This window comes from Emys orbicularis, chromosome 10 (assembly GCF_028017835.1).
Source record: "Emys orbicularis isolate rEmyOrb1 chromosome 10, rEmyOrb1.hap1, whole genome shotgun sequence".
NCBI lineage: Eukaryota > Metazoa > Chordata > Testudines > Emydidae > Emys > Emys orbicularis.
The window spans coordinates 33,363,101-33,385,029 of NC_088692.1; the positions used below are offsets into that span (position 1 = coordinate 33,363,101).

Below are 21,929 nucleotides of genomic sequence, written 5' to 3' on the forward strand. Positions count from 1 at the left end.
GTTTGCAACTGCTCCTTTTACAAATTCAGTTACCAAGGTGAGAGGAGAGGCAGAGAAGATGGTGGCCTGCTCTGTGAGAACATTATTTGGGCCCCAGAGGGAGGGTATCCATTGCCCTGCGGGTCCCCCTTCAGAGCCCAATCCTGCCCCAGAGGTACAGGAACACGCTTGCCCGAGCAGCACTAGCTGACTGTGCGAGGTCTGCGTCTACAACGCGAGCGGGCTCGAGTCCTGGGTGTTTAGAGCAGCTCTCCGAGGAGACACTGGAATCCACTCGGCCAGGAGGGGGCAAGTCCTCTCAGTTGGAAAGATCCTACCTTGTTTCCAAGGGCTCTGGGGAGGCTGATCTCAGCCCTCTGCTAGACACAGGTGTGTAAAATCTCTAGCCCCACCCCCCCACATCTGGTGATGACTGAGCCCTTGGCTGTGACCTGCAAGCTACTCAAGAACAAACTGCTCCATCTCTGAGTAACTGGGACACTGGGAAGCGCACTGGGGCTGGTATTTCAGACTCCAGCGTGAGATGCTGACTGATGAACAGTCTGTACATTACCGGCGATGCACAGCCTGCTGCCAGGGCAGCCCAGCTTTACAACGGATGCAAAGGGCTGGTCACTAGCTCTCGTTTCTAGCTGTGGGTGAAGTCCTAGGCCCAGGACTGTGCCAGCAGGGGAGCAGGGCCCGTGGAAGGGGATGCAGGAACAAGGCTTGCACTGACCAGAGGCCCCAAACCTCCCCTCCCAAGGCTGCTCCAGGAACCCGGGGGCTGGAGCAATGGCTGACCTGCAGCAGGCAGTCTCTGCCACCTCCAAGCCAGCCAAGATGGCATCTGGCTGTCCCATTGTCTCACCACCTGCAGCTGGCTCTCAGGGCAGTGTGATGAGCTGGCGCCCCGGACCTTTCAGCTGTCACATTCCCTGCCCCCTCTGGGAACTGGCACCAGCAGCATCTTTCACTTACTGCTTGGCATTGAGAGCAGCCGTGAGTTCAGGCCAGACTTTCACACCCCAATTTGTAAAGGCTTCGCACGAGGTTGGGACCGCCATGCGGCGAGCTCAAGTGTGCCGATTGGCTCCGCACACACCGGCCCGGCCTTTCCCCTCAGCCACGGGGCATCCTTGCTGGGCAGGAGCTGAGCTGGGCGGAGGTGGGGATGACTTCAAGCTAAGCCCCAGTCATGCAGAGCCGTTTCTTTCTTCCTGAGTCTACCCCCTGGAACCGGACACTGCTCCCTGCCCCGGCCTGACCCCATTAGATCTCACCGGGCTGCCCAGGAGTGGTGCGGCCGGGATGGGGCGCAGACGGAAAAGCAGATCCGGCAGCAGCGGTTTGGTTCCAGTGATTTTATTTCTTACGGTCTCTGTGCATTTCGGCCCCACCCCCCTCTCGCCAGGAGCATGAGCTGCACCTCAGGCACCCACCCTGTGCTGCCGTCACTAAGTGGAGCCCAGGAGAGCGGGCACAACGGACAGGAGCTAGGGACAGAGGCTGCCTGACTGGGGCGAACCCCTCTCTGGGAGCAGGGGATTGTTTGTAAATGCTCCACTTCAGCGTCCCACATGGCATCACTTCATCCCATAAATATTCACAAGGCAGATCCCTCTTCCTTTCATCCCCCTGCCCCATCCCCTGGAGCCCCCCGCCTAAGGGAAGCCAGGCACAGGACGCCCAGGGTGACCCCCGCCTGGGAGAGACAAGAGGGCGTGAGGGGCGGGGGGTGGGGCTGCGTCGTGTCAGACGCACAGCACAGGCAGTGCCAGGAGGGGCTGTGCCCACAGGCTGGCCCAGGGTCTCAGACAGGCCCAGACATGCCACTGCCAAAACGGGGCCTGGCGGCAGAACGTGACAAAGCCAGCCACACCCAGTCCCTGGCAGCCCGTTTGCTCAGTCGTCTGTGTGTGTCCGTGTCATCGGAGACCCGCCGAGCTGCAAGGCTGGGGCTGTGGAATTGGGGTACGTTGCTCCCTTCGCACGCAGGGTTAAAAGCCACCTCAGCTGTGGGCAGCGTTAAGACACTGGTCCCCAGATGCTGGCCTATGGATCCAGGGAGCCTTTGCTTGGCAAGGTCCCTGCTAGAAGATACTGGACCAGGCCCTGCCAGCTCCCATGCCCGTGTCCCGGGTAAAGGCTTTGGTGCAGAGGCGGCCCAGGCGGAATGGACATTGGTCAATGGTGGCTGCAGACTGGGTCAGATCCACATGATTCTGGTTCCTGAAGTCCGGAGCACATATTCCAGGAGGCGACGCGGGATGCGGAGGTGGCTCTGGCTTGTAATGCGCCGGCAGGGGGTGAGCAGTGGGACGTCTGCTGCCCAGCTTCGTAGCATGCTCACGCTCCCCCAGGGCACTGGGCTCAGCTTCCCCACCCCACTGCTCTCTAGCCTCAAAGCGGCTCCAAGGGCCCAGCACACAGAGGGGGGAAACCAGGAACCTGCCCAGCACCTGCTCCCTCGGGTGACAGGAGAGGAGGCTGCAGCGACGCCCAGCCGACACAGGGGACAGGCAGCCAGTAAAATGGGAACACGGCGACGGACAAGACGCACAATCAGGGGCTGGGCATTCGTGCCGAATGCACCAGGTGGCATGGCAGCTTGCAGGGACCAGCTCCCTGCCGACGCCTCCAGGGGAACGGGGCTCACCACGGCAAAGCAACCGCCCCAGGAGCGTCATGTCTGCGCCAGGGACAGTTCCTCCAGCCCTTCCTTTCCTAGTCGGTATCTCGCCAGATCCTTCCTGGTCACCAGCCCGACCACCTGCAGGGAGGGAGGCAGAGGACCAATGAGCGCCCCGCACAGCTCACCCCAGGGCGCGTGTCTGGTGGACAGAGACGCCGGCCCCGCGGTGATGGGGCTCTGCCACAGCCGGCTGCCCCATATGGAACCGGGGGAACCCACCAGGGCACTACGTTGCCCCGGAGCCGCCAGCCACTCACCTCATTGTGATTATCCACCACCACCAAGTGCCGCAGGCCCAGCGCCCGGAACAGCTTGAAGACCCTTGGCAGAGACGCCTCCTGCAACCCAGAGCAAGGCCGGGAGGTCAGAGAGCCCTGGAGGCTGCCAGCCACGTGCAGAGCGAGCTGCCGGTCATGGGGTCAAGCAGGGAGCACTGCTCTCGTGGTGCCAGCCCCCCGGGAGGGCCTAGGGGGCTGAGCAGCCCCTTTGTAACAGGCTCTCGTCCCGCCCTTTCGTGGGGCAGGGAGCCCCACTGGACTGAGCCCCACTCGCCCCGGGGGAGGGGTGTTTTCTTCCCATTTGGAGTGGGCCTGACTCGGCCCCTGGGAGGAGATCCCTGGCTCAGCCAAGCCGTGAGAGCAGGCCGGGCTCTGCCCGCCCTCCCCCCGCTGGCTCATTCCCAAAGCTGGATCTGCAGCGCCATGCCCTGCCCCCAGCGAGCCATACCTGGGGCACCGTGTAGGGCGACGGGTTCATGAACTCAGTCAGGTCCATCATGCATTCGCGCTCGTCCTGGGAGACGTGAATGGACTGGATGGGGGGGAAGCGGGGGTAGGCGTCCCGGAAATCCTTCAGCTTCAGCCGCCTGTGAACCAGGGTCAGGTTGGCTCTTTCCACAAAGACCTAGGAGAGGGGAGACCCTTGGTACAGGTGCCATGGCTCCAAGCCGGCCAGGAGTGCCCTGCTCGGCTGCCGGGGGTCCTGACCTGGCAGATCAGCTGCCTCCCACCCCGACAGGTCGCACTCTGCTCCTGCAGGCCCACCTCCCCACTAGCAGCGGCCAGCAACTGTCCACGGGCAGCAGGAATCCCAGCACTGCGCAGATCCAGTTAGTCTGGGGTAAAACTGGGCAGCTGCCACTTGACGGGGCAAGAACGTAATGGAGCAAACGGAGAAGCGTCCTTCGCCCCGGAACACTCCTTGGGCCAGCCCACTTCACTGCATCCCAGCACTGGGGCGCGGCAGGCAGGTCGACAGCCCCTGCGAGGGAGGCTGCGGGCTCCACCATACCGGTGGGCAGAGGGACTTGCCCCAGAGCTGGCAGAGCCGGGGACAGAGCCCCGATCTCCAGGCTCCCAGTCTGTTTGGCCAGGAGATTGTCTCCTTAGCGCAGAATGGTGCTCACAAGCATTTCCTAGCGGACGGTGGGTCCACCACATGGCACCGACATGCTCGGCTCGCCCTTGGGCAGCGAGTCAGGGGGACCCTTCACCACCTGTAGGAACAGCAGCCCCCCGACAGAGAGCTGGCGACCCGCCTAGCTACAGCCTGCCCCACTCAACAGCAGCGGGGGAGAGGAGCCAGGAGCTGCCACGGGAAGTGATGGGCATCACGCCCAGTGGTACCTGGGCATCCAGGACAGTTTAGCCCCTGCAATACGACAGGGAAGGGGAGTCTGGTTCCTGGTTCACTGAACCAGGCTGATGCCACCTCCCTGAGCTAGCCCTGGGCAGAGGACAGGAGAGGGGCTGGGCCGGACGCACCCCACTAGAGGGACAGAGGGGTCACATCCAACGGTGCCCGTCCAGGCCGTTACAGCGAGTCCCCTGGGAGGAGAAAGGCTCCCGATCGCATGGAGTCATTTACCTTGTGCTTCAGGAGAACAATCAGTTGGGAGCGCAGGATCAGGCCTCGCAGTCCCGCCACCTGCAAGAGAGAGTGCCAGGCATGGGCAGGGGCCGAGGAGAGCTCAGCAATCAGCCCGACGGGCCAGAGACAGGCCCTGGCTGCTCATCGCCCCGTGGTTACAAGCAGGCAGGCCTACGGGGATGCAGAGCCGAGAGCCCCAGGGTGGGCATACGCCACGTAGTGTCCAGCCCCAGGGACGGCGAGAGGCCGCCATACGGCAGCAATTCAGCATGAGCGGGGTGGAGGACTTGGTTCGCTGTCCCCAGGGGCTGCACAAAGAGCGTCTGGGTACCCCAGGAAAGGGCAAGGGGGGAGGTGGGGAACTCGGGGGCTGGGATCAGCGGGGAATGCCGGTTTCTGACGGAGAGTCAGGGTTTGCTCCCCAGTGCCAGTTGGTGCAAGATGCTAGCATGCAGGGCCATGCATCACCAAGGCTTTGGCAATGGGACACATGTTGCTGCGCGCACCATGGGGCTAGCTGGGGAGCGGGGCATTCTCCTGGTGTCTACCCCCCCCCCTAAGACACACGTGCCCAGCCACGGCACTTCTGAACAGTGGCACTTTGGGTCACCCCCATACCACCCCCTTGGCTCCTGGCTGCCAGCCAGCAGGTCACGGGGCCCATCAGTGCAGGAGGCACAGGGGAGTCCTAGCTAGAGATGGGGAAGGCATGACCGTCTCCCCGGAGACGACTGAGCCCCAGCCAGCTCAGCAAGGTCCTGCAGCTTCTCCCCATCACTGCTCACGCTGGGTCGGCTTCACTGGTGGCAGCAGCAATGCTGGGAGCTGCAGGGCAGAGAAGCCTCCAGCCTGAGAGCACCACGTCGGTGCAGAGAACCACGCCAGGAGCAGCCAGTGCCCATGAACCCAGGGCTCCTAGGGCACCATGGGGGCTGGGCCGGTGTGCACATGGGAGGAGGCTTGGTGAAGGCCCCCTAGCGCCCACAAGGGTCAGGGAGACGTCACTGCAGCTGCCAGGTCTCCGGCCAGCTGGGGCCCTGCGCTGGCAGCCAAATATTGGCCCGATTCAGCGGTTTGGGCTGCACCCCAAGCGCTGCAGAGTGGCCCAACCCCCACCCCCATTGTGGGTGTTACTTCAGCTGCCCATGGTCCTGGGGCAAGGCCGGTGGCTGGCCAGTGGTCTGCCCACCTGCGTGGGGTCCGGGCTGCTCTCTACCACGGGAAAGCCGTTGTGGTTGGACGATGTGTCACTGAGGATGTCCACGACCGTCCCCACCTTCTCAATCCTCCTGAGGCAGGTCACGGGCGCGCTCATCACCTCCCTGCAGGGGACAGAGCGCCAGGTGACGGGGGGCTGGGACTAGCCTCTTCCCCACCAGTGGGGGGGGGGGGGGGAGAGAGAGGGGAAGTGTGCTGCCCGGCCCAGACAGAGGGCAGTGCCCAACACCCCAGCCAAAAGTCAACTCCCCACCCTATCCCAGGCAGGGCCCTGGTCCCCACATTATCACGTGGACCTTATTTAACATGCTAGGCAGGCCAGGTTCTTCCTTTGGGTCTGCAGCTCCTTTCGAGTTCCCTACATTCTCCCCATGCTACGGCCCAGGAGAGCCACTTAGCAGCAGCCTTCCAGTGTCCCAGAGTTTAAGGCCAGATCGGGGATCTAGTCTGCTCTTCTGCACAGCCAGGGCCAGATGCAGCTACCCCTGCGCTGAGCCCAGACACCCTAGCTAGACCGAAGACTAAGCTGTCGTGTGCACAGGCAGAGAACAGGAGGGGCTGAGGTGCCACCAGTGCCCGGGACCCCTGCTAAGGCAGGGAATTGGTTGGGGAGACATGCCCAGATCCCAGCCGGTGCCCCATGTCCCACGCTGCAGAAAAAGGGGATAAACCCCCAAGGTCGCAGCCAATCTGACCACAGCCACAAATAACTCCCAAACGAACACTACATTAGCTAGCGTAACGGGACAAACAGGAGAGCGGCCGGAGGGGTCCGCACATGGCACAGCTGCCCTCGCTGTGATCTGCCCTCCCCAGGGCCTGGCAGGCTCTGTGCACAAACCCGTCTCTATGGGTTTGCCTCTAGACGAGAGGAGCTCCAGACGGCTACTTTCCTTCGCCTGTCACTAGAGGGCAGCCTCTACTTCTAGAACCAGGCACTATCCAGCGAGCGGACGCAGGCCCGGGCATCCAATGGGCAGCAGTGACTGAGAACCCAGCTCCACCCCGCTCTATAGAGCACTGTGCGGGCTCTCCCTTTGGGGAGTCTCCCCAGCCCTAGCACCACACCTCTCCTCCCCCAGGAGCTTTCTATCCACAGGAACCTCCCAGATCCCAGGCAGCGAGTACCACGCACACAGCCCTGCAGCCTGAGAGAGGCCCCGCCCCCATGCCGCTCTTACGCCTGCCGCCAGTCCGAGCTGGGTGCTGGGGAGGGCAGGGAGGCAGACCCCCTTCGCGGGGAATACAACCCCCTGCACCAGTGGGTTGTGAAGCAGTCACTCAGCTAATAAGAATTGGCTGACACCCAGACACCATCAGACTGTCCAGATGTCTGTCTCTGTGGCCCTTGGTCCGGCAGTGGGGGGCCCTGTATCAGTCCCAATCCCCAGGACCCCTTGCCACCCCGCCCCCTTCCCTTTCTAATCAAACTGTCCAAGAAGCGGTAAGAGAGTTCAGGTTTGTCCTGGTGCCACTGCACTGACGTGGGGTGGGGCAGGACGGGACAGACCCACCAGACCTATTGGCAGACATGTTCAAAGCTCTCAGACCCAGCGGCACTGGGAATTTGAACTGGTGGATGCCTCCTGCGCGGTTTGCTCTGTTACCAGCCAGTCTTGGGAGCTCTGCAGCCCAGGGCACGGAGTTCCACTTGCTCTCCCCTGCCAGACTACAGCCCCACTCGCTGCGGTGCCAGGGGCTGTTCTGTCCAACGCACCCACTAGGGCTCCAAGGAAGATGGCCAGGGGCCTAGCAGCCCTGCAGAACGGCAGCTCGTTTACCTGGCCGTGAGGGAGTGAGACGTCACTGGAGCCTCCCAGTGCAGGAAAGGAACGCTCTGCAGCTGGATGTGCATGTCATACAGACCCTGCAGCAGGAGGAGAGGCAAAGCAATCAGCCACAGGGCAGGCATGGCATGGATACAGGCCACAAGCTCCCTCCAAATTGCTCGAGCCTGGTCTGGTCCCTGGGCTTCCCACATGCAGCGCTGCCAAAGCCCCTCAGTGCTCAGCTGACAGGTCACTAACCCCAGCCACAGCCCATTAAGGAGGTGTTAACTCTGCTCCACTCAGGCTAATGGAGCTTGGCAAAGACCCCAACATCCCCACCAATCAAGTGGTCTCCCCGGGCAAGCCCAGCCAGGCTGTGTCACTAGGTGGCAGTGCCGAGCCACGACCAGTCAGCAGGCTCCCGAAGCTCCGCCAGCCCCATGCTCGCATCCAGCCCCAAACCAGAGAGCAGGTGCTGGCTCCTGCAGCTGCTGCCTCGCCTGCTGGCCCTCATTCAGAACAGGAACAGCCCGGGCTGCTCACCTCCACGAAGTAGTCGCCCACGATCTTAGCCGTCATCAGCGCCAACATGATGGGGAATCCGTAGGTGACGTTGCCCGTCGCTTCCATCATGATGACGGTCAGGCTCAGGGTCATTCTCACTATCCCACCTAAGGAAGAGGCACACACGCTGGCGGGACCCAGGAGGGAGAGCAAGGGGAGGTTCCCACAAAGGCTCTGAGCCCCTGCGCTGGGGCGTTAGCATGGCTGCTGCATGTACCTGAACTCTGGGGACGATGGCTCCATGAAGGGCATATGGGGTGGGGCAGTGCCTGCGTTGTGTGTGGGTGGGGAATGGAGGCACAGAGCCTAGCAGGAGGGCAGGACGCTAGCTGGCTCCCATCGGCTGTACCCTGCCTAGCTACCTGCAGCCCAGGATGACGCCATGTTTGCTAGGGCTCTTCAGTGCCTGTATGGAGAGCTCTGCTTTCTGGGTTGCTGCTGGACCGGGGTCTCGTCCATGCCAGGCGTTAACATTAGCAGCAGCAAGGGGCAGCGCAGAGTGAGGGGCAGCGCAGAGCGAGGGGCAGCACCCACAGCTGGTGCTGCTCTGTGGGGAGCCACTCATGGGTCGCGAGGGGACCCAAGGGAGCTCTGTGGTTCCACGCTGGACACAATCAGGCAGCGAACAGACAAGCCTGCACTGCAAAATCTGACGTGTGCAACCAGGTGCTTTGTGCCATGCCACCAGCTGCCCTATAACAAGACAGGCCCAGGCCACTCCTGGGAGACCTGCTCTCCATTAACAGCCCCTCCCTTCACAGCACCCCCCTCCCAGCGGCTGCACTTCGGTCCCCAGTTCACAGGACAAGCTGAACCCCTGACACGCCAGGTGCACGATTCCCTTCAGCGTTAAACGAAAGGCTTTCCCCCACAGCAGTCAGCTGCCGACGCTGCCTGGAGCTGACCGGCAGCACTCCGAGCACAGAGAGGCTGGGTTTTCCACCAGATGTTCCCAGCGGAGACACATCCGGACACAGCCCAGTCTCCATGGAACGCAACAAACGCCTCCTACCGGGCGTTTCCTAACGGCGAGCCGAACTCACCCAGCTGCGCTGCGGCCCCCATCAGAGCGTATTTCCCGGGGTCGGCCCAGATCTGAACAGGAGAGACAGGAATAGCGAGTTCCACGGGGTGGGTCAGAGCCATCCAACTTGTACCCCCACAGCAGCAGAGGCAGCCACCCTACGTGCCAGCCCCAGGCCGGACAACAAAAGCCACAGCCACCCATCTGCTGGAGCATCCAATACACTGCACAGCGGCAAAGGCCCCTTGACAACAGCCTCGCCAAGCTCCAGCGAGCACTGCCCCAGGGACGCTCTGCAGGGAGCCTTAGCCACTCGGGAGGACTTGTACTGCCCTTGCTCAGGAGCTGCTGCTGCTGGATGAGGCAGTGAAGGGCAGCAAGCAGGATCCACTCCCTTTCTAGCTGGCATTTTGCAGTATCTAAGCTTGTCTTTCTTCCTTCGCCCACTAACCCAGCTAAAACTCCAGCACGACCTCCGCCCCCACAGCTCCTCAGCTGACCTCCAGACACGGAGCACTAATAAATCTGCAAGCAAAACGTGGCTTCGCTGTCAGCGCTCCATTTCTGGAGGTCAGAGCTCCCACCCCGCCCGGGGGGGGTAACTCACTGCTCCACTGGTCAGGTAGGCCAACGATATGCCAAAGAGTCGTCCCCAGGCAGCTCCAATCAGCAGGGAAGGGATGAAGACACCTGCCGACACGGTGAGCCCATAGGTCCAACAGGCCAGAAAGAAATACATCAGGGTGAACATCCCCAGGGTCATGGGATTGTAAGAACCTGGGGGGGGGGGAAAAGAGAGGAGAGGCCCAGGCGGTTGGTTTCACCCCTTCCACACCTCAGAGATTCCTGCTGTTCTAGACCAGCTGCTGCCAGCTCCCCTGTCAAGCTGCAACGTTAAATGGCACATTCCAGCTCGTTAGCAGCCCCCCATTACTGCCACGGCGTGGCTCTGAGAGGATGGGCGCCTGCAAATGCACACCAGCCCCACCAGCCTGTCAGACCAGAAGAGCAAGGCGCATCTGTCTGTCATCGCACACCCTGGAGAACAGCATCCCTGAGGGGGCTGAGAAAGGGCAGAGCCGATGGTACAACCCTCCCCCCACCCCCCGGATGCCGTGAAGCTCCTCACCACCCTGCTCCAATCCCCCTCCATTAATGGTCATGGCAGCGGGATGGACCCACCTAGCCACTGTAGACGTCTCACAAGTAAAGATGGTATTTCCCCTCAAAGAACAAGATCTTTCCCCATCTCGTCCCTTGGCTGGCTCCGATCGCCAAGTCCTCTGCAGGCAGGTACTCGGAACGCAGCCCCAACCTGAGACAGCCTGCCCCGATCCCAGCAGCCAGCTCATGCCCTGGAGCAGGACGGTTCACAGCCCTAAAACCTTTAAAAAAATCCTGTAACTGCAGCTGTTCTCATGGTCCATACAAGGGCCAGGCCTTTCCAAACCCTGCTCTGCTCTTGGCCCAGATGTTCTCTGGCCAAGGGCGCCGCAGGTTACTTGTGCTTTCCTTGAAGCTATTTTATACCCGTTGCCCTTCAATAGCACCAAATCCCCTTGCTCTGAACAAAGGGCACCCATGAATGCGCCCCCACCCCATTCGTTAGCCAGCAGGCCTTTCCCAGACCTGATTCATCTCTTCATGAAACACTGCTCGTTGGGTCAGTCTCTGCAGGGAAGTCTTCATCGCCCCTCCCTGTGTCCGCCTGTCCCTGCCCCTTCAGACAGGGCTGATCAGTTCTGGCACGGTTATGTTGGGGGAGCGGCTCACTCATTCAGGGGGTTCGTTTTCATTCCTAAACTGATTTCTGCTCCCGTGAGCAGAGGTTTGCGGTGAGCTGCCAGGGTTAATTCAGACTGAGGCACTTGTAGGAGCAGGTCCAATTCCTCTTCCCACCGGGTTACCCACCAGCTGTCAAGCAGTTCGCCCGCCCGCATGCAGCTCACTCCCCCTTCTATGCGTCTCTCAATCGTCCTTTCTATGATTCGCCCTCACCGCTCACCCCCCTTTCCAGGTTGTTAATTTCATATTGAACTCCAGGCCTAGTCCAGGACCTGCTCCCCCTCCCCCGTTAGCCTTTGGCCACAATTCAAACTGACTGTTCCATTGGCTTTTTGCTTCTCAGAGTTTCTACCCCAGGACAATACTCTGACCCTCGCCCTGGAGGACGTACTCTCCTTAACAGCCTCTAGCGAGGGACTTCAAAGACTTTGGAAAGCCCAGATAACTTAGCACAACCAGTTCTGGAGAAGGCCACAGAAGTCTAATCCCGTTTTCCTTTGCGGAAGCCAATTCGACCCGGCATATTGTGTTCTTTACAGTGCTGTGCCATGATTGTTGCCAGGCAGAGCAATAAACCTTCCTGCTCTATATTCACCAGGGACACCCCCTGCTGCTTGTGCGTGCTGCCTGCCACAGAAGTCTCGCCAGCCATACTGCAGCTGTGGACATCACCTGTGTAGAGAGGCTCTTGTGCAGTGCCCTGAAGTCCCCCCCCAGCACTCCCTGGATCTGTGTCCTCAGGCAACAGCTGTTTAAAGAGTGTCAAGAAGGTGAGCGTCCCCACCCCACCCCCTTTGAACATTTCCACAGCAACTGTCAACCAAGATTTGAGACAGGAGAGGGAAAGGTCTGGGGCACCACAAGTTCTCTGGGTCCCATCCTATCTCCATAGGAAAGTCACCACCACTGAGTGCAACCAGTGCTGAAGTTGCCAGTTCAGTGCACTCAAGTGACAGCCATCTCTGTGCATCAGCTGTCAGTGAAAGACCAGGCATGAGATTCAAGCGGCCGTTCCAGGAGACCGTTACTAGGGTAGAGGTGGAACTTGTGCCTTTTCAATTAAAGTTACCCAGGCATTACATCAGCCGAGAAATGCAAACCCAGACAGGACTCTCCGGGGGACTGTGAAATGGGATTTCATTTCTAGCAACCCAAAAAGTAAAATCCACATTCCAAACATGACCAGAAGGGAAAGTCGTTCAGGGGAGAGAGACCTTAGCAAACAGGAAGCAGCCAAGAACATTTCCAGAACAGACTCCAGCTTTCGGAGCGAGCACATGAAGGAGAACGGCTCAACAGAGACTGAAGGCGGTGAATGGAAAATGCTTGGCTGATATTTAACAGGAGTGCTCATGGGACACTGCAGCCTCCTTGTCAAGGTCCCATCTATACACAATCTAACACACCCCAGCTCTCATCCTGCCTGTCTGAGCGCATGTGCCCACAGACAGGGTGCTTATCACAGGCTAAGGGAGGGGGAATTTTTGTGGGAGCATCAATAAAATATCAACACCACTTTGCAGATCCAAATCCAGATCTTGACTTTTAAAAGCCCCAAATCAGCCATTGACATAAAAGCACAAGTCTTCTGACACAGGTCTCCTACTCAGACCTGACCTATTCACCTTTGGCTAGAGACTAGATTGTTTCAATGCGTATTCAAGAGCAGATCACCCGATCCACGCTAGTGAACAGCAAGCGCCTCGCAAACAACTGCATTTTATGAATTAGTGAGTATGAACAAAGCTAGGCTCTGTTCCTCTGAGGAGGTCAGGCTGAAAGATTTAGGACATCGCACAGCAGGGTATTTGTAAACGCTATGAGGGGCTCCTGCTGCCTCTGTTCTTAAAGCTTTGCCGAGAGGCGTGGAGGGCGCGTCATGGCGAGTGTGAATGGCTCTGCACTAGCACCATCTGGCCTGGGCTGATCTGTGGGTTGTTCCCGTTCCCTGTGATTGGGAGCTGTGCTGGGCAGGCACTGCCCCGGTTAAGCGCTTAGCTCACCATCACGACGACTGCATAGCCGGGACTGTCCTTGTTCTGTTTGTACAGCACCCGGCACAATAGGCCCTAGTCCATACCCTAAGGCTCCTATGTGACACCACCACCATTATTGTGTTACACACTGGACAGCCCCGGAGCCTGTACACCCAGCAGGCTCTGCGGAGGGTTGCTATTCGCCGGCGGGGAGGATCTTTTTACAGGAGCTCAGGGTAAATGGTGAATTCTCTGTAATTTGAAGTCTTTAAGCCCTGATTTGAGGAGTTCAGTAACTCAGCCGGAGGTTAGGGGTCTATCACAGGAGTGGCTGGGTGAGGTTTTGTGGCCTGCAATGTGCAGGAGGTCAGACTAGATGATTGCAATGGTCCCTTGAGCCTATGAGCACTACTGAACAGAGCTCACTCGGCAGGGCTGGGCTAACACGAGAACGTCTGACCACAAACCGAGCAATGCGACTTGCTTCCTAATTCTGGGTCTGCTGCCCCGAACCTGCCACTAGACCCGAGCCCCCGCCCCGTTCTGCCTGCAGCTCAGCATCCCGTCAGCCGAGCCAAAACCGACCTGGGGGGTTGTGAAAGAGGCTGACGACACTCTTCTCAGGCGTGTTGAAGAAGGCGGTGGCCATCGAGTTATATTCTCCATCCGCACAGAACAGCTGGGGAGAAAAAACAAAGGCTGGCTTGTGAGACCTGGCAGAATCCACGTGACGATCGCTGTTGGGATGTGTGGCACATGGGGACAGAGGAGCCGGCAGAGAGCGAGAAGGCAGGAGTGAAAGGGGCTCCTGGGCACCTGGTGAAATACACCCCACTAGCAGATGTGCAGAGTTTCATGGAGCCACATGCATCGCTAGCACGGTACATTTGCCTTCAGCTAGGCAGACTTTTACGCCCAACATTTTAAAGGTATTTAACTATTTCTGTACGCATTGGTGCAAAGCGTCACTGATTTAGGAGCCCACATATTTTCAAAAGGGATTTAGGCACTTGGGAATTAAGAATGCCTAAATCCCTTTTGAAAAGATTTACACTCCAAAATCAGTTGGGTGTTGCAATGGTGAGCACACTAGGCCTAGCCTCTCACTTCAGTACCTGCACAGTGTTACCCACCTCAGAAATGTAGAGGGTCATGGTCAAGTTGAAATCTAGCTAAATTTAGCTGAGAATTTGGGACATTACTATTTTTCCTCTTCCCCTTTACTAGCTGAACGACTGTCACAAATGGAGTACACTTACTGGCTATAAAGGGGAGCAGGGAAAGCAGAAAGGGTGGTGAGACATCTCTCTCCCATCTCTAGCCGTTCTAGTAGTTTTAAGTATTGGGGTAGCCGTGTTAGTCTGTATCCACAAAAACAACGAGGAACACCTTAAAGACTAACAGATTTCTAGTAGTTTTAGATGTTCCTTAACAGCAGTCGGCAATATGTTATCAGTGACCCCTTTACCAAGATGGGGTGGGGGTGGAGGAGGGGAGGACAGTTCGGTGCTTTGAGCATTGGCCTGCTAAACCCAGGGTTGTGAGTTCAATCCTTGAGGGGGCCATTTAGGGATCTGGGGCAAAAATCTGCCAGGGATTGTACTTGGTCCTGCTGTGAAGGCAGGGGACTGGACTCGATGACCTTTCAAGGTCTCTTCCAGTCCTACACTTCAATGATTCTTCTAAGGCTCATGTTATTTTCAAAGCCTTCACTTCTGCTGGTGCACTAGGATGGATCATCAATCCCAGCTAGATTCCATTAGAAACCTGTGTTGAGGCCACTGAGCTCGCGTAGACCTCTAGTTCAGCCCCCCCACCCCAGTCTTATCCAATCAGCTGATCACACACTATTCCCTCAAGCATACAGCTCTCTCTGCAATCTTAGATACACACATGCCATCTTGTGCTACTCTGGGCATGCTGATGCACAAGGGGCAGAGTTCAGGCTGCACAGGTGACCTTACCTTTGTCATTTCCCGACTGAGTGCTTGGTTTGCAGATTGCATCTTCCAGCAACAGTTTGGATGAAGTTACCCACTTCTCTGTTGTAGTCCCTTAAACTGAGAGTCTCTGGCCAGACCCTGCCAGGCCCCCCTTGCTGGCCATGCACTCCGTGAACCATGCCCCCCCAGCAGAGCAGAGCCTCATTCAATGTGCACTGCATGACCCTGCCCAGCACTGCTAGACTGCCTATAATGGGAGCCCAGGAAGCTCAGGCCCTGCATGAGGCAGGGTTCCTCTGCCATGTATGGAGCCCTGTCTCATTCACTGCCCATCTCAGGGGACGCTCCTGCTCCCTCAGTGCTTGCAGCCCCCTGGCTTATCAAAAAGCTACGGAGACCTCCCCCCTGCCTGGGCCTAGTCTGGCCCCTTTGAGGCCAGCTCCCAAGCCAGGCAGCAGAGATCAGGCCTGGAAAATCCCTGAGCTCTGAGCACGTGGCTGTGCTGTGACCCGATCCAGCTCTAGGGGGCAGTCAGGAACAGACACTGTGCAGGGGACAGGGGGTTCACAGCCATGTTTCCTACCTGCAAAGGATAGGCCACAGAATCCCCTTGGAGGGGCTGGCAGTCGCTAGAGCAGTAGATCATCACAAACCCCACAGCTGCCGTCACAGCCGCCACCAGCATGGCCTCGATCACCTGCAGGCACGGGCGGTGGATGTACCTGCAGAGTCAGACACAAGCCGTGTGAACAGGGAGCAACCTCCCGGCTGTTCTCTGCTTCCCAAAGGCACCCCCGGGTCAGCTGGTTCTTCAGACTGGTTGCAACCACTGCTGGTGGCTTGGGGGGCGTGGGAGTGACTGGTGCAGGCTGCCACCTCCCAGGGGCGGGAACCAGACAAGCAGCAGGATTTCACAGGCCCAAATGAAGGGGGAAATCATAGGCATGATGGGCTGGGAGGGACCTTGAGAGCTCATCTAGTCCAGCGCCCTGCGCTGAGGCAGGACCCAGTAAACCTAGACCATCCCCGACAGGTGTTTGCCCAACCTGTTCTTAGCAACCTCCAGTGACGGGGATTCCACAACTTCCCTTGGTCACCTGTCCCAGTGCTTAGCTATCCTTAGAGTTAGTTACAACATTTTCCCTACCACCTAACCTGAATCTCCTTTGCTGCAAATTAAGCCCATTACTTCTTGTCCTACCTTCGATGGACAGAGAACAATTGATCACTGTCCTCTTTATAACAGCCCTTAACACGTTTGAAGACTTACCAGCCCCCCCGTCAGTTGTCTTTTCTCAAGACTAAACACACCTGCTATTTTTAACCTTTCCTCATAGCTCAGGTTTTCTAAACCTTTGATCATTTTTGTTGCTCTCTTCTCTCTCTCTCCCCCCAAGTTGTCCACAGAAGGTAAATAATCCCCTTCCCCAGCTCTGCTCCTGGATGCTATCCCGCCCCGCGGAAGGTCGTCTGAATGTTACTGGGGCTGTACAAACGAGGAGCTGCATGGAAATCGCCCTTTATACTTTTAACTGTCCTGCAGACTTCTGGCTCCACAAACACGTTCACAGTACCATCGAACACGGAACGTACCGTCTGCTCTGAATCCCTCAACTCCCGTCTGTTCCATCTGCAAAAGTTACAAGCACTCCCCCATCCTCCCAGGAGGCACGGGATGTTATTTGTCTGAACTAATTGCTCTTGAAAGATGAGCTGTGGTGGATAAATGAGAAGCCAGGTCCCAAGAGGGGGGAGGGAGGTATTCCAACACAGAAAGCTTAGCCATTTTAACTGATTTTTGAAGCAAAGTGACTATGGGGACAGTTTCAAAAGCATCTAAGTGATTTAGGAGCTCACTGGGACCTGAGCTTTTGAAAATGTTCCCCAATGCATTTACATAGCACATAACCCAAATACTGAACAGCAAAGAAATGGATGGTTAAGAAAATCGCATTGTCCACATAAGTATTTGCATCAGAACAAAGAAATCCATCTGATCACCATCACCTGAACTCTCACCCATGGATTTGTTCTAAAGTCTGTTAGTTGATCCTCAGCCTTCAGAATCGACATGTTTCTTCAAAAAGATACTGTTACATGGGAGTTGCAGCATCAGTTAATATACTTACAGGTCGTAAGTAGAATCTAATGAAATCCAACGCGTCTCAAGAAACCGTGGTTATACACAGTTCAATAGGAAAGCATGGAAGAGTCATTGAATTTAGATATGTATTTTAGGTGGATTACTGTACTGTGAATGGGCACATGTAATAGAAGATTCCTTTCTCAGAGGGGTTTCTGCTTCAGGAGATGATGGAAGGGATATTTACTTTGAGTCAGAGTTACAGCTGTGATGAAACATGGATTTCTTTGCGATAGTAGCTGTCGATTCTAGTGCGTTATAAAGCGATGGCATCCTTAGCTATCACTTCCTTGCTTCTAAGCACTTGAGTTTTGTGAGTGACCACATGCTAACACCCACGTCACTTACCAGATCTGAAGCTACAGGGCTACAGGAACGAAAGGAACGCCCTTTGGTTCAGTTAATCAGCCCCAACCTGAACACAACCCATGATAATACTGAGGGATTTCGTTTTATTTAGCACCTCTTGGGCTCTTACCTGATTCGGAACATGGTTAACCAGTAATTCAAGGCATTGAATATCGCGCCGAGAATTCCACCTGCAAGCAGGAAAGAGGGAAAACAGCTGAAAACCTCCTGAGTAGATTTGAAAGAAGCCAATATTCCTTTATGCCACATTTGGGATTTTCCTACATGCAGAGTTAAACACATCTTAAAAAAAAAAAAAAAAAAAAAGATTTCTCCTGACTCAGTTTTCCTTTGGACAGTTCTCTGGCCTCGTCAGCAACATGTTATCAATAGCACAACGTTTTTAAACCATTGACAGCAGCAGCTTCCAGGGAAAAGCAGCAATTTCCTACTGTAATACTCAGTGTCAAGCCACAAAGGAGAGCAAGCCGAAAGTCACAGAAGAAACTGCACAAGCTCCTGCCATTTCTCCCTATGGGCACAAATCTCCAGTTTACGGAGACTTCAAAATTGAAAGAGTCAAAATTTAACTCTACTGCTTTGGAGGGGGAGAGAAGAATGAGAGCGAGCGCGCCTCCTTGAGAAAGATCCATCCACACACCTGGCCTCCCCCTTTATTTCTCGTTTCTTCACTAAAGGAAAATCAACGCCTGAGCCCGATCTTATTTCTACAACACGAAGGTCATAGATCGGCATGATGCATTAATGCAACATTATGATTGAGAATTTTAACAGCATATTAGGCTATTCAGAAGCCCAACGTAGACTATAACTGCCACATTTTCCAGTGTATACTGGGACGTGCAATGTGGCTGCATCAGGGTTGCTGTGGTAATGGTAGTTTTCATTGTTCCAACGCGTGTGTTTCAATGCGCAGACACAACACGGCATTAGGAGAGTTTGTCGCCTTACGGCAGCCAGCCAACTGGAGACCACAGTACTCCTGTTTTTGTTCTGGGCAGGGAGTAATGGGCGGAAGGTCTGAGATCCAACCACCATCCAGATCCCAGGGCAGTGAAAGAAGCAGGTGACATCAGCATCCTGGCTGGGGTCCAGTCCGATCCAAAGGGTAGCTTCTACGAGGAAAAGTTATCTACGAGGAAAGTCAGTAGCAATTCCTCGCTGACTCCAGCCTGGCGTTTCCCTGCGCTTCTGGTCATTTTGCTAAATCCAGTGGTGGATTGTTAGCAGCCACCTGATTGTACAGAGCACTGAGGTAGAGGCAGGCAAGGCTGCAGCTGACAGACAGATTTCTAGATGTGTGCTGGCCCAGCGCAGCAGGAGAGGGCTGTACGGAAACCGTGATCAGAAAATAATTCTCACACAGTTCACGTTCCAAACACCCTGCCCACAGACTCATAGCGGGCAGGAAGTTTTGCCTAGAACACCAGTTTCCTTCCCCCAGCCTCTCAGGGGGCCACACCTCAGACCAATGTCACCCTGACAGGCTCTAAGGGGGAAGAACAAAGTTAAGGGGTTTCGCCTTCACCATGGAAGATCAAGATTGGCCAGAGAATCTAGCTGTGGCCCTTGAAAGCATCAAGCAGCAGCAGGCTCCCTGAGGGCCCTCTGTTTTTGTGCTTTTTAATGTCTTTCCTGTTCTCCTCAGGAAGTGGGCTAAGGCAGCTTTTCAGGACAGGGGATTATTCAGAGGTGTTAACTCAATTGAACGAGCAGACCAATCTTACCAACCACTCCCATAACAATGAAGATCGGAATTTCCTGGAACGTGTATCCCAGTTTCTGTAAACAAGGAGAAATCGGTTTGGAGACCTTTCCGCACAGCGGTTTGCTCGGTGCCAAGTCACTGCCTCTGCTCAAGGCCTTTACAGCTGGCAGCTGCCTAGAGCAATGGCTGCAGCAGGGCTTCTCACTCCCAGGCCCCACAGAACCCGCGCTTGCAGAACCAGAGCCCAGCAACAGCTGGACAAATGCTTCCAACTGAGGGCTGGACAAATGCTTCCAAGAGGCTGCTCGGCAGGAAGTTTGGATCTGGGTGCATCTGGCCTTTGCAGAGCCCCCGCGCCCCAGCATGACACCCCCAACCTGAGGTGCCTCATACTGTCAAACATTCAGGGGAAGGGCATAAAGGGAGTGCATGGCCCCATCTGCTGCCTTCAGGTCCTGCCACTACTTGCAAGGCTGCAGAGCATGCCCGGAACGGGGCATGTGCCTGCCCAGTGACGGCACGAACTCATCAGCAAGGCCAGCGATTTTACCTCGCTGTCGAACCTTCCAAAGTTGATGAGACCCGGGCTGGAGAGGTCCCAGGGGTTCCCATGGTAAAAGCTCAGGATGGAATTCAGCGTGAACGTAGAGATCATGGAGGCAAAGAACTGCAGAGAGAAGCAAGAGAGCATCATGGCACGAGACAACCTGCTGCCTCGGCTGCCTGCCGTCACACCCCTCCAAACCCCACTCCATCCGCCAGGGGCCTACCTCGGCCCCGCTCATTCCCCAAAGTGTTCTTACAGCAGGGAGGGGCAGGATTTAGTTCACACCCCCAACCAGTGCCTGGTGCCCGAATCAGCATGTCTATTACGCTGTGAGCTCCATAGGCAGGAGCCATAGCTTCCTTGGGGGTGATGCAGCACCTTGCGCTCTGTGCTTATACACAAGTGCCTCACGCCTCTTCTGCGCTGTTCCCTTTACGTCCCATCTCCCTCTTGCCACCTCTCCGGCACAGGCCACTGCAGGACTCCAAGCAGCTTCTCTGGGAGGGGAACCATCAGCATCCTCTGTCTTGGTCTCAGACTCTTACACCAGTCAAGGCCTAGATTCACCCGACAGTCCCCTTCTGACGGGGGGGGTGTCTACCCAGCGCAGGCCCCTCGCTCGACAAGACATCCTGCCCCTCCCCGGCCTGAGTGAAACCCCCAGTTAAACCCCCAGCTGGCGGCTGAGTTTTTCAGAAGCCGGTGCCTAGCCAATTGCCCAGCCTCTGCCTCAGGCTGCTAACACTTACAATTCTCCATGTCAGGAACTGATTCCAGAAGGAAGCACCTTCTTCCAAGCTGAAAAGAACTCCCCCTAGGGACACAAAAGGCCATGGGGCCATTGTAATGGATCAGCTCGGGTAGCTACCACCTCTCTGCCCGGGAGCGGCTGGGCCTTTCAGGGCGAGTTCTGATCGCCCAGTTACATGGGCTGGAAGGAACCTGCCCCTCGGGTGTGCAGAGACCAGGGACACAGCTTCACGGGGCTGGAGACTTCACACCCGCACTAGGAACTGATGCCTGGCTGTGGCTGTTGACACAGGGGACCACCCCCACCAGCCTGAGCCCGGGAAGCAGGCCAGTGGCTGGCCAAACCTCGGGGAGGGTCACAGCTACAGATGCACGTCTGTGCTAGCAGCCCTCGGTCATGCCACCACCGCACTTGGAGCCAGGAGGCTTTGGGGGAGCATCTCACACAGTCGCTTTCGGCGAAGAGCCGGAAACGCTGGGCGTTCTGACACCTGCCTCCATGGCAGTGGGAAGGTTTTGCTGTGGGGACAAAGCCTGCTGCCCTTTGGTGACTGCGCTCGGCCTACACCCTGCCACTTCCCCAGTCACTCAGCGGGGAGGAGCAGCAATGCTGGGCGTGGGTTCACCCTGGATAAGGGCTGCTGGGGGGGGGGGGGGGGGAGGGAGCAGGGACGGCTCTCTGGGGGACTAACTCATTCCTTAACACTCAACTTTACGCCTAGATTTCAGGCTCGCGTCAGAGGAGGGAACACGCACGGGTTTTCCTGTAGCGACCGATACTGACACCCCTCCTGGGAGGGCTCCGCAGTCCCTGGGTGGGGTTAACAGCTCTCCCAGCCCTACCCAGCCAGGCACGACCCCCTCCGCTTCACTGGCGCTGTCTGGGTTTCTCTTGGCTGGCTCACGGACTCAGCAGTAACAGGGCCAAGTGGTAGCCAGGCATTCTGGCTGTATCTGCATGTCAGGACCCAGCTCCCTCTCTCTGTTCTCCAGGGGCGCCCGTCGGCATCAGACAGAAGCCCAGCAGAGGCAGGCAGCCTGCATGCTGCTTTTTTTGTTTGCCACCGAGCTCAATGGGCAGGAGCAGAGGGACAGACGGACAGAGCCGCCATTGTTCTCTAGTCTGGCCACGCTACATGGGAACACGGCTCTGAAAGCAGCAGTTTCAAGCACTGCCTGAGAACAAAATGCAGAGCACCCAAAGCTGCCGCTCCAAGCTCTATCCAGCACAGGTCACTTCCCCTCTAAGCGTGATTAACTAACCCACCCATCACAAGAGGGCTGGGAAAGTCACGAGTCTGGGTGACCCAGATCTCTGCCAACTGCCCCTAGTGGGGGGGTGAGCGTCCCTCCTGGGGCAGGGTCTGGCCTGCAGGGGTACACACAGCATCAGAAGACATCTTACCCACTGGTGCGCCAAAAGCGGCTGAGACGCCAGCAGCCGCTCCGGCCGAGACGAAGTCCCTTTTCTCCGTGTCTCTGCGGAAGTACTCAAAGATCTGAAACAACACGAGGACAGCGGCTTTACCGGCTGCTAGCAGCCCAAGAGTGCCCCCGTCACATCAGCATGGAGAAGAAAACAGGCTGACA

At 57.0% G+C, this 21,929-nt stretch overlaps 1 protein-coding gene across 2 annotated transcripts in view; it reads right to left on the reverse strand.

The window, feature by feature from the left end:
• Positions 1-1,848: 1,848 nt before the first annotated feature.
• Positions 1,849-21,929, reverse strand: part of CLCN7 (chloride voltage-gated channel 7) — a 52,564-nt gene continuing 32,483 nt past the window's right edge. For both annotated transcript variants that reach the window (XM_065411638.1, XM_065411639.1), the window contains 16 exons: positions 21,745-21,838; positions 20,339-20,403; positions 19,593-19,709; positions 19,062-19,116; positions 17,444-17,504; positions 15,406-15,544; positions 13,465-13,558; positions 9,726-9,895; positions 9,138-9,189; positions 8,074-8,201; positions 7,543-7,628; positions 5,733-5,865; positions 4,541-4,600; positions 3,401-3,577; positions 2,932-3,012; positions 1,849-2,752 (listed from right to left, as the gene is read on the reverse strand). In XM_065411638.1, coding sequence (XP_065267710.1) covers positions 2,666-2,752; positions 2,932-3,012; positions 3,401-3,577; positions 4,541-4,600; positions 5,733-5,865; positions 7,543-7,628; positions 8,074-8,201; positions 9,138-9,189; positions 9,726-9,895; positions 13,465-13,558; positions 15,406-15,544; positions 17,444-17,504; positions 19,062-19,116; positions 19,593-19,709; positions 20,339-20,403; positions 21,745-21,838 — 1,599 coding nt within the window. In that variant the 3' untranslated portion in view covers positions 1,849-2,665. The remainder of the gene's footprint in view (positions 2,753-2,931; positions 3,013-3,400; positions 3,578-4,540; positions 4,601-5,732; positions 5,866-7,542; positions 7,629-8,073; positions 8,202-9,137; positions 9,190-9,725; positions 9,896-13,464; positions 13,559-15,405; positions 15,545-17,443; positions 17,505-19,061; positions 19,117-19,592; positions 19,710-20,338; positions 20,404-21,744; positions 21,839-21,929) is intronic.